The 12,484-nt window shown below is 40.3% G+C and overlaps 1 protein-coding gene across 5 annotated transcripts in view; it reads left to right on the forward strand.

The window, feature by feature from the left end:
* Positions 1-12,484, forward strand: part of atp2b2 (ATPase plasma membrane Ca2+ transporting 2) — a 467,634-nt gene that overhangs the window by 373,421 nt on the left and 81,729 nt on the right. For all 5 annotated transcript variants that reach the window (XM_060910551.1, XM_060910547.1, XM_060910549.1 and 2 more), the window contains 3 exons: positions 1,451-1,576; positions 1,816-1,941; positions 12,094-12,186. In XM_060910551.1, the coding sequence (XP_060766534.1) occupies positions 1,451-1,576; positions 1,816-1,941; positions 12,094-12,186 (345 nt within the window). The remainder of the gene's footprint in view (positions 1-1,450; positions 1,577-1,815; positions 1,942-12,093; positions 12,187-12,484) is intronic.

A 12,484-nucleotide genomic window follows, 5' to 3' on the forward strand; every position in this document is an offset into this window, starting at 1 on the left:
AAAAACTTAATACAAAACGTCCAACAAAATAATTTCCGCTTCGAATGTAAACAAATTGGTGAAATGACCGCAGCAATTTGTGACAAATGCTATAATAATACTTCTTGAAAAATAAAAAAGATATGTTCTTACCATCAAATACTTTTATTCCAAATTTTGTTGCTTTTTAAAAAATTTTTTGGGTTTTGTTTTCGAGTAGAGTTTTTATTTCGTCCTCGGATGGTTCAGCAACACGCGCCACCATTTTGTTTTTCTCTACTTATGGTATATGAGCTGATAGCCTAGTACTAGAGTAGCCAGTCAGAGTGTGTGATTGCTCATATCCAGTGAATGTGGATGGAATAAAGTAAATATATATTTATCAAGATATTAATTGAGTGGAAGTCATTTGGTTACAGTTTTTATCATTAAAGTTACTACTTATTAATGTAGGATGAGGTCGGTTGATTAATTCTGAAGCCCAAGCCCATTTTCTGGACACAGTAAGCCTAGCTTTAAGCTAAATTATGTGTATTTACCAAGCATTTGATTAAGCAGATGTCATTTTAGCGATATTTGATATCACTAGAGTTACTACTTATTAATGTGGGACAAAATTGGTCCCGTAAATTGAGTTAAAAAAAATTGGTTAGTGTGTCCACCTCTCGACCGGGAGATCGTGGGTTCTACTCACAGTTGGGTCATACCAAAGACCATCATAAAAATGGTACCTCCTGCCGTCTGGCAAGACATGCTGCAATACAGATGCGAGTGGGGAAGTCAAACTCTCGCAGTTACCAGGGGACTAGCCCCCCACTGTAACCCAGCTGTGTAGGTGAGAGGCTGAGGGCTATCGAAACAGAGATCGGTGCTGCACCTATACGCCTTAAAGAGTTGGTTAGTACTGGGACAGGAGACTCCCTGGAAAGACCAGATCCTGACGTGAGAGGGACTTTGAATGGCTATATTTTATACCATTAAAGTTACTGCTGGGCGGCACGGTGGTGTAGTGGTTAGCGCTGTTGCCTCACAGCAGGAAGGTCCGGGTTCAAGCCCCATGGCCGGTGAGGGCCTTTCTGTGCGGAGTTTGCATGTTCTCCCCGTGTCCGCGTGGGTTTCCTCCGGGTGCTCCGGTTTCCCCCACAGTCCAAAGACATGCAGGTTAGGTTAACTGGTGACTCTAAATTGACCGTAGGTGTGAATGGTTGTCTGTGTCTATGTGTCAGCCCTGTGATGACCTGGCGACTTGTCCAGGGTGTACCCCGCCTTTCGCCCGTAGTCAGCCGGGATAGGCTCCAGCTTGCCTGCAACCCTGTAGAACAGGATAAAGTGGCTAGAGATAATGAGATGAGAAGTTACTGCTTATTAACATGAGATGATGGTCCACATGATTGGTGACAAATGTATTATGATCATGTTTGAAGGTCATGATGATTTGTATTCACATAGATCTTAATGTACCTTTTCCAAGGTGACCTACTTCCAACGGATGGAATCTTGATACAAGGCAACGATTTGAAAATTGATGAGAGCTCTCTTACGGGAGAATCGGATCACGTGCGGAAATCTGCAGACAAAGATCCCATGCTCCTCTCTGGTGAGAAGTATATATAATATTATCCTCAAAACAATATTGTGTAATATTGACCTTATTCTGCACAGGACTCATCTGCATGACAGTTGTCACGTGTTTTGCGCAAATATTCTTTACACTCGATTAACCAGTGACGATGTGACTCATTAGTTTATGGGTGTTTAATTAGCCTGTATCTAAATGAAATACAGCATTATTTACATTCTTGCTCACACTATCACCACTTATGTCTTGTTTCACAGGTACTCATGTAATGGAGGGCTCAGGCCGGATGGTGGTCACGGCTGTTGGTGTGAACTCTCAGAGCGGTATTATCTTTACCCTGCTTGGTGCTGGTGGAGAAGAGGAAGAAAAGAAAGAGAAGAAAGGTACAGTATGTTCCTCATATACTTGAAAAGGCTGGTTTGTGTTTTGTGCTGAGTTTCTCTGCAACCGATTTTGCACATCTGCATACTAAAAGTCACCGCTCTTTAAATAATTAAATGAATACAAAGTGAAGTTTCTTATTAATACAATTACAAGAACTGCTAAGAAGGTCAGTGTGAGCACTGAACCACAAAAGGCAAAATTCAGCAGTGAATTTCATGCCTGTGAAAATCAGTGTTGTAGTCGAGTCACTAAACCTCGAGTCCGAGTCCAGTCTCGAGTCCCCAGTGTTCAAGTCCGAGTCAATAAAGAAAATTTCAAGTCTAGTCCACTTTTGATCCGAGTCGAGTCCGAGAACAAGACTCCAACCGCACCATTTGACGGTGGCTGTTGCTGCCTTTATGTGAAAGCGTCTCTGCTACTGTGTTGGACTAACGTTACTGCTTGACTGCCCCATTTTAGTTAACAGGCTACAGATAAAAAGCTTGTTCATCGCTCAGCAAGCCCCGCCCACTATCAGCAGGGCAAATAACATGAAAGAGGGTTAACACTAGCTAGTTCATCACTCAGCAAGCAAGCCCCGCTATCAACAGGGCAATGAACATAGCGTATCACTTCCTTCTCTGGGTGGAGTCTTCCAAATGACGATTGAAGTTCGAGGTTGTCCCCGTCGTCTCCTCGATAGTTCTTCTACATATGGAACACATTGCATTGCATTTTTTCCCACTGCACGAGAAGTCTGTATAAGCAAAGTGGACAATCCTAGGGGCTTCTCTCCAGGCATTTTAGTGCCATTAACGTCAGTTTGTTCCTGAACATGACGTATGAACAGGTGACTGTGCATTATCTTGCACGAAATTAGTATAAAAATTAATGTAGATGTAAATATCTTATGCCAAATTATTATGGTGTTACAAAAAATAAAGAAAAAATCAGAGTCCTTGTCTCCAATTTGAGTCTGAATGCAGTTAATGCACGAGTCCAAGTCTGAGTCATCAGTACTCAAGTCCAAGTCAAGTCACGTGTCCTTAAAATTAGAGCACAAGTCGGACTCGAGTACTACAAACCTGGTGAAAATACCGTACCGTACCATACTATAGCTTTGCATTAAGGCTACAAAACGTATTACATCCTGCTTTCTGGTTGATCTTGCAAGCAAAACATCATGTAATGAAAGTATATATTGCTAATGCTGGTGCTTGTTAAGAGTGCGTAGTGCAACTGAAATAAAGGAACTACAAATATTATCAGTGAGCTTATGGTTTATTACACAATACTTTGAATGCAGTTTCTCACTGTGGGTAATACACACAGCCTCCAGCCTCTGAGATTAACACTGAGCAACATCCAGAATGAACCAGGATGAATGAATCAGTAGAACTTTGTTCGAAGAAGTTTCATATGTTCTAGTGTTTGGAATATTTCATGAACTCATTGATGCTTTAAGAAGACAACAAATAGAAAAACGCTGGTTACGAATGTAACCGTGGTTCTATGACTAAGTGGAAGACCGCCAGGGCGGTGCTGAAAGCACTAGTGGAAGGATCTTTGCATCCGCACGTTTTGAGAGTCGCATACAAAAGTTGTCATCTCGTGACGTATGACGTGCCTGCCTATATAAGGCAACATCCCATGTCATTTGGCCTCAAGATCATTCTCGCGCAATCTGAGTGACCAAGGACCCTGGCGGTCTTCCACTTAGTCATAGACCCATGGTTACATTCTAGACGCATGTTCCACACCAGCCAGCCGCGCCTGTCTAACAGTAAGCGGCATTAACGCACAGGAAGGGCATGGATCAGACATTGCCTCCCTTAGATGTTACATGCCAAGGCACTCCGCGCAGCGATCATGTGCATCCAGCACCTCCATTAGATTGGGGCAAGTGGAACACCTCACTGAATCCATCTCAGTGTCTACTCACCCACGATTTTTTTTTTTAGAAAATAAGCAAGGTGTAGCGCTGCTTGCTAGCCTGGCAACCAAGGCTAGCGAGTTCGCAAGCACAGCTTTACCGCTACAGACAACGATTTACTAGTAACCAGAAACCGATGCTCACGTAAAGTTGTAAGTACACGTTAACGTTATTGGCAACCAATTTGCTAACTCACTCAACACTGACAAACCTGCCGGCAACCAAGCAGTTTGTGACAAGACCGATATAATAGCCGCCCCTGAAAACTTGGTAGCCAAGATTCAGTGACTATCGATGCATAAAACAAGTTACCTTAGCGACCAAACAGCTCGCGTGGAGTCGAGTCCCACTGAAGTCCTCTTCAGTCATGAGCTGCACTGTAGATTGTCGCAGGTATTCCCACAGTGAACTGATAACACACACAGAATTCCAATAGAAAAGATGCAATTCCAACGTGAGAAAAAAGAAGAGGCCAAATGACGTGGGATGTTGCCTTATATAGGCAGGCACGTCATACGTCATGAGATGACAACTTTTGTATGCGACTCTCGAAATGCGCGGATGCAAAGATCCTTCCACTAGTGCTTTCAGCACCGCCCTGGCGGTCTGGAGTGAAGGAAATAGAAGCTAAAATGTTTGTAGTACTTTGTAACAGTCTGTTGACATACAGTGCAATACTTTACTAACCTGTAACTAGCTTATTATCCAGTAGGTTATATCTAGCTACTAGTACATTTTCCAAAACTAACCTCTTGTCTGTTTTGAGTTTTGTAACTGGATTGTTGCAACAGAATTTAGGACTAACTAGCTACAAGTTTAATACAAATTTTAAAACTTATTGCTAAGTATACATGAACAGATTAAAGGTTACCAAATGCTATGAAAATTTTTTTATTTATTTATTAAGGAATAGAAACTATTTTTATGAAGGTACCATAAGAATGACACATTTCTGTGTGGTGTGCACATAAATATGAAATGTGCTACATGTGTATTTATTGCGCATTAATTGATTTCTGCTAAGATTTGTTTCCTTAAAAAAAAACCTTTCGCATTCCTTCAATACATATTGAACATACTATATGTGTATATACATAACTTTTGCACATACCTTCTACCTTTACTGCTAAGTAAAATAAAAAATGTTCCTTTCAATGCCATTTTGAAACCCGAAATAGGAAGCATCATAAAGTTAAAGCCATTACGTGACTCATTTGCCTGGCCGTAGGAGCAGATCGCGTTCACTCATTCTTTCACCACACACAAGTTCGTTTGAAGGGAATCCTTTACAGCCAGTTTTTGGTAGATCAGGATTTGAGTCCTGGAACTACAGCCAGGTTTGAGGACACACATGGAAAAGCTGTATCAAACTCTGGGTCCAATGAAATGTGGGTCCAGGAAAAAACAAACAAACAAACAACAACAGCAATAACAAAAAGGTTTGGGTGTTAAACTCTAGGTCTAAGTGTCCTAAAGTGTTTAAAAATGCTTTGTGGCCAGTACTTTAATGTAAAACCCACTAGGTCTTGAGGTTGATATTTTTGTGCAGTGTGACAAATGAGAACATTCATAAAAATAATATTAAAATTTTGAAAAAAAAAACCCTCATCATCTTACAAGATAGGCCACTGTTAATTACTAATGTCTTCTGTACATAAAATATATTAAATTAAGGAAAAGAACTCAACGTTTCTGTGTCGCTCAGACACCATTATCAAGCGTGTGTTTGTAAGCTAAGTCAATGTCAAAACATATCAAAATAGATTAGCATAATGCTAAAGAAAAAAAGTTTGGCCTATAAGAAGTCTGATTGCACGTTGAGAGTTGGTCTGCTTTCTCTAATGTAGAGTATTTTGTACAACAAGCAGTCGAATTTACACTGACACTTTCTTAAGACAACAAAGTTCTTATTAATGTCTTTAGGTGCAATCCTGTGTGCCATTGTATAGTGTTTACCGATGCTTGAAGACACACCTTTATGCTCTTTGACACACTCATGCAAGTGTCAGGTGTAACCGATATAACTCTCATCACAAGAGTCACATTTGAAACCATACACCGCCTGTTGCTGATTTACAATCAGTGGTTTTTCCTCTTGCAGCTTCAGCATATCATTTAGTTTTCGGCTCACAAATACACTGAAATAGCTCACGAACACTCACTTGATAATGGTGTCCAAGCGGCACCGAAACGTTGCGCTCTTTTTCTTAATTTTTAGTGTATTTTGTTTTTCTAAATCTTCTCTTCTGTACATGTGAGGATTTTTACCTTACTGGGTAAAAGATAAGTGTAATAATGTTGTATGAAAACAATGCTGCAATATTAACACTAGTTAAAACAACAGTAATTTTTGGACTTACACGATAGTAGACGAGTGTGAATGTGAATTTACATTTTTCTTAAAAAAAAAAATCCTACCCCATTTTTAGGGAACATAGTGTGAAATTACAGTGTCATGCAAAAGTATTCCCCCACCCCCTTGGTGTTTGTCTTGTTTTGTCACAGTACAAGCTGGAATTAAAATGGATTTTTGTGGGGTTAGTACTGTTTGATTTATACAACATGCCTACCACTTTAAAGGTGAAAATTGTTGTTTTATTGTGACACAAACAATAATTAAGATGAAAAAAACAGAAATCTGGAGTGTACATCAGTATTCAACCCCCCGCAAAGTCAATACTTTGTAGAGCCACCTTTTGCTGCAATTACAGCTGCAAGTCTCTTGGGGTGTCTCTATTAGCTTAGCACATCTAGCCACTGGGATTTTTGCCCATTCCTCAAGGCAAAACTGCTCCAACTCCTTCAAGTTAGATGGGTTGCGTTGGTGTACAGCAATCTTCAAGTTATGCCACAAATTCTCAATTGGATTGAGGTCTGGGCTTTGATGAGGCCATTCCAAGACATTTAAATGTTTCCCTTTAAACCACTCCAGTGTAGCTTTAGCAGTATGTTTAGGGTCATTGTCCTGCGGGAACGTGAACTTTCATCCCAGTCTCAAACCTCTGGCTGACTCAAACAGGTTTTCCTCCAGAATTGTCCTGTATTTAGTGCCAGTCATCTTTCCTTCAGTCCTGACCAGCTTTCCTGTCCCTGCAGATGAAAAATATTGCCACAGCATGATGCTGCCACCACCATGCTTCACTGGAGGAATGGTGTTCTCAGGGTGTTGGGTTTGCGCCACACATGGCGTTTCCCATGATGGCCAAAAAGTTCAATTTTAGTCTCATTTGACCAGAGAATCTTCTTCCATGTGTTTGGGGAGTCTGCCACATGCTTTTGGGCAAACTCCAAACATGTTTTCTAATTTTTTTCTTGAAGCAATGGCTTTTTTCTGGCCACTTTTTGATAAAGCCCTGCTCTGTGGAGTGTACGGCTTACAGTGGTCCTATGGACAGATACTCCCATCTCCGCTGTGGATCTTTGCAGCTCCTTCAGTGTTATCTTTGGTGTCTTTGTTGAATCTCTGATTAATGCCATCCTTGCCCGGTCTGTGAGTTTTGGTGGGTGGCCTTCTCTTGTCGGGTTTGTAGTGGTGACATATTCTTTCCATTTTGCTGTAATGGATTTAATGGTGCTCCCTGGGGTATTCAAAGTTTGGGATCTTTTTATAACCCAGCCCTGATCCATTCTTCTTCACAACTTTGTCTCTGACCTGTTTGGAGGCTCCTTGGTTTTCATGTTGCTTGCTTAGTAGTGCTGCAGAGTCAGGGTCCTTCCAGAACAGGGTTGATTTATACAGACATCATGTGACAGGTCATGTGACACTTTGATTGCACACAGGTGGATCTTAATCAACTAATTATGTGACTTATGAAGTGAATTGGTTGGACCAGCTCTTATTTAGGGGTTTCATATGAAAGGGGGTGAATACCTATGCACACTCCAGATTTCTGTTTTTTTCATCTTAATTATTGTTTGTGTCACAATAAAACAACAATTTGCACCTTTAAAGTTGTAGGCATGTTGTGTAAATCAAATGGTGCTACCCCTCCAAAAATCCATTTTAATTCCAGCTTGTAATGCAACAAAACAGGACAAACACCAAGGGGGATGAATACTTTTGCAAAACACTGTATAACAATATTTGAGTAGACCAATGTAATTTGCTAATACCATGCCACTGTGGGGTTTTTTTCATTCTTTGTAAGCTATACCTCATGGAGTAATGCATACTGAAAAATCCTACCATATGGAGATCGGTACAACAATGTGATTTACTAATGCTGTATACCAGTGCAAGGCCTTATGTTCTTGTCATTCTGTAAACTATAACACAGGTCAGGCAATGGAAGATGGCCGACAGCTAGCAGGTAGAGTATTGCTCTGTTTCCCCTGGACCCCACTTTACCCCAGGAATAAAGAAGTTACCCCTTAATCCTTCTAATCCCCTTTTCCCCATCCTCAGCCCAGCTTTGATCACAGCAATTCTCTACTTAAAAAGCAAAGCTTGCCCACTGCATCTTTTTAAGTCCACAGATGCATCCCATCCATATGCCCACATAGACCTGCTGAGCAATGGGTTGACCAAATCTTAATAAAATCTATCCAGAGCATAGATCAACTTAAGTTCTTGATTTATTTTAGGAGTTTGATTTACCTGTGCTTCTGGTGCTTTGATTAGCACCAGAAGTTTATCCAGATTCCTCGGTGAATCTTGTAGAATCTTTTGATGCTGCGGCCATGCTGCTGTAGTTGCGTGGCTCATTTAAATATGTACCGTCAACTACAGAATTATTGGCACCCTTCATAAAAATCACTGAACATGAATAACACATGCATTGGTATCCATTGAGAAATGCTGTACTGTTTAATTTTAATGCATACTGTACATTTTCCTGAGTCATATAGTTTCCTAAAGTAATGTGTCCCTTGCAAGTCATCTTTGGTGAATCTTCTCTTGGAGAGAATAATGGCACTGAGACTTTTTCTGTAATGTCTCACAAGATTGGAGAAATTGGAGGAAGATTGGATGCTCCTTCAGACAGAACATTATAAGGACCTTTATATTCTTTGGTTTGTGCATGTGCATTGTTCTTTTTATTTAGACCACAGCGTTTTATTAGAATTCAAAGCTAGAGACTGAGGTGGTCATTGAAATATATTGATTTTGTGTCCTGCATACATTTCTGGGTTGATATGAATGTATGTTTGAGGTCTTTATCTTTAATAAAACATACAGTATGTATATATATATATATATATATAAACGTTAATGTCCAAATCTTTACTTTCTGCCAGAGGCAGACACATTTTGGACTATAATATCCTGGTACTTGGCAAAATTCATGATGCATCCTCAAGAGTCCCTGGATTACTAGTTGCAAAACAGACCCAAATAAGTCACTGTGGCAGGACAACACCTTACTGGCTGGCGGCTACCCAGGTTGAGGCAGACGGTAGCTGTCCAGTGAGACACGATGGTCCCTTCCACTGTCAGAAACAACCACTGGTGCCATGCTCTACGCCAATCAAGCCAGACTTATAAGCAGTATACTGCTGTTTCCCGTGTTGTGCTGTTGCAGTGTGGCGACACTGGCGTGACCTCTCCAGGGTGCAAGCCTGAGTGGGGACAAAATGGAAGACGAGTTGTTACCCATGCAGCAGGTCCCCCCTCTCCACTCCACCGATGTAGTCCAAGGGAAGGCCTAAAGCCAATATGCTTGGCAGTGTTGTTGTTGCAGGAGTTGTCAGAACAAGGTCTTTGGGACTCCAGCTCCTGATTTTTCCTCAGGGTTGACTCCTGAAGCCTTTCCCATAAATGGGTATAGCCACAAGGCAGCAAAGGTTTGAAATGAGAGTTTTCCTTCTCCAAGGAAATATACTGTCCCTTACCTGGTCCCTGAGATAACTTTTAGTAAAAACAGGTGCACCACAAGAAAGTAGTTATCCAGGAGTTACGGTAGGTGACCAGAGCTGTGATCAGTAATCACCTTAAGCACCCAAATAAGCCACCACCTGAATTGACAGTGGATATTGGAAATTTTCCCTATATGTGGTCTCCATTTGTTGAGTAACATGCTGTTGATGTTTCTGGTCAAACATCTGATTTCACAACAAATCATATATTCGGTTTTAAATTTAAAAGAAAAGTTGAGTCTGTTTTGAATAAATGTTGGGGTGTCAGTAATTTTGCTGCATATTCTTTCGAGGCACAAATATTTAAAAATAAATTGTTGAAAATGACTTTTGCCATTTATCCTTGACATGTGTCACAATTATTGGCACCCCTGCATGTTGTACTTTGTATGACCTCCCGTTACCAGCCTAACAGCACTGAGGCATCTTCTATAATTCTTGATGAGGATACAGAACAAAGAATCAGTGCAGAATCTCTACAGATCATCTGTTGTTCTTGATTGTGGAATCCACTCTTCATGACCCACTACGGTTTAGGTTCAGGAACTGGGATGGCTGTGTTACAAGCTTGATTATGTGGTCAATAAACCATTTTTGTGTGGACTTGGACATGTTTATGCATCAATGCCCTGTTAGAAGATCCAGTCACAACCCAGTTATAACTCCTTGCCAAATTCATGGAGTCCATGACGTAAGGGTTTCCTGGGTATTTGAAGGAAGAACAGCCTCAAAACATCACAGATCCTCCAGCATAAAGTGGGATTAGGCTCTTTTCTGTAAAACATCCTTTTTAATGCCAAACCTACCTTGACTGTTGCCAAAAATCCCACGATTTTTGTTACATCAGACCATAGAACCACTGAACCCTGTTTCAGTCAGTAGCATCCAGTGAATGCCAGGCTTAAATTTGTGATCAGATGTAAGAAAATGCCTTCTTTTGGGATGCCTTCTTTCAACATGGAGGTAGCAGATACACTTGTACGTACATTTGGAGACTTGGAGACCCCAGAATGCTTCCATCTTCTGCACATCTCCTGTCATGATCCTGAGAAAATTATGTCTCTCTAACCATCCTGTGCATGGGGAAAAACAGACATCCAGGCAGATTCATCACAGCTCAGATTGTTGCAAGCTTCTTAATTATTTCCCTAACAATGGATATGAACATACTGATGTTTAGATTTTTTTTTCTGCCATTTCCTGTTTCATGAATTTCAACACACTTTTGTCTCATCTCATTTGTATATTCTGTCTTCTTGCCAACATTGATGATTGATTAAGGAAATTTGGCCTCTGTTTCACCTATGATTTAAAGCCCAATGAACTTGGAGGCTATGGATGAAGATTTAAGTATTAGTAAATACTCAAGGAAACTTAAAAAAACAAGTAACCTATAAAGGGAGTGTGTTTGATTTGCATTTTGTTAAAAAAAATTGAGGTGTGCCAATAATTGTGACATTATTATTATTATTATTATTATTATTATTATTATTATTTGTTAAAAACTGAAGTGTTATTTACTTACTTACTTACTTACTTACTTACTTACTTACTTACGGTAGATTTTATTATTTTAGATTTTAGGTTTGTTTCCCCCCTCACATTTTCAGTGTGAGATTAAGCTAGTTAACCACAAAGACGTTTTTCATCAACACTGTTACCCATCTGTACCAAGGGTGCCAATAATTCTGGAGCTGACTGTAGTCATCATAAAAACCACAAAAGCCTCCTGATTACAGTTTTATGAAATCTTTGTAATTAACAGAATGTGATTCCATTACATGATGTACAGTAGATAGCAGGTGGTCATTTAATAACATTAATCACTTCATGTGTATCTTCTTGCCTGTGTAATAAGGACTCGATTTTCATCAAAAAATAGACAACAAATTGTAGTGTTTACCAAGCTGACACTGGTCTGGTCTCTGAAATCTGGTCAATCCTCACTTTTCTGTGTCATTGATCATTATGTTGTTGTGTGCTTCAGTTTTGTTTTGTGTCTGCTCATGTTATATGTGATGTCTCTTATGTTGTGTTTTGAACGTGTTGATCATTGATAACACCGTTCCCTTTGACCAGGAATCATCCGTCTTATCCACAAAGACACAAAGCCGGCATATCTGTAGGCTTTCAGTGCAGCCAAACAGGAGGCACGCTTGTTATCAGGTGTGGCTCCTGCTTGGTTGGAATGAAAGCCTATAGCTGCCCCAGTTCTTTGCGGATAAGACTGAAGATCCCTGCTTTAGGCTCTGTTCATTTGAAAGCTGCATATTAAAACTGTACTAAGTCGTGGTTATGACACTCTTAACCATGTTATTTTTGTTCACTGTTATTTATTTACTTATTTATTTGATTTATTTTTTGCCCATTTGGTACTCGCTAGACTGCTCCCATCCCTCCTCCCACCCCATCGCAACTATAGCCACCGATGGTGCTGCAGGTGCAAATGCCCCTGGTAATGCCACCCTAGTCAATGGTAGGTTGAGAAGACCTCTGTTGCTCCTTTATGGCTTCATCCCTCTATTTGTCTCTTCCTTTTCTCTTTTATTCCATGACTTACACCTTTTGCAGACAGCCGTCCTGCTGCATGCCACCCTGAGTTTGTGAACTCCTCCTTTTGTTCCTTCTTTATAATATTTCTTCTTTTTTTGTGTCGTGATAGGTATCTGAATACAAGTGTTACAGTAGAGGAGGAACTTTAACAGCAGGCTGAATATGAATCAAATTCAAATAGATGAGTCAATTCTGCTGCAGATTTATGGGGCAGGACTTAG

This window comes from Neoarius graeffei, chromosome 26, assembly GCF_027579695.1.
Source record: "Neoarius graeffei isolate fNeoGra1 chromosome 26, fNeoGra1.pri, whole genome shotgun sequence".
Taxonomy (NCBI): domain Eukaryota; kingdom Metazoa; phylum Chordata; class Actinopteri; order Siluriformes; family Ariidae; genus Neoarius; species Neoarius graeffei.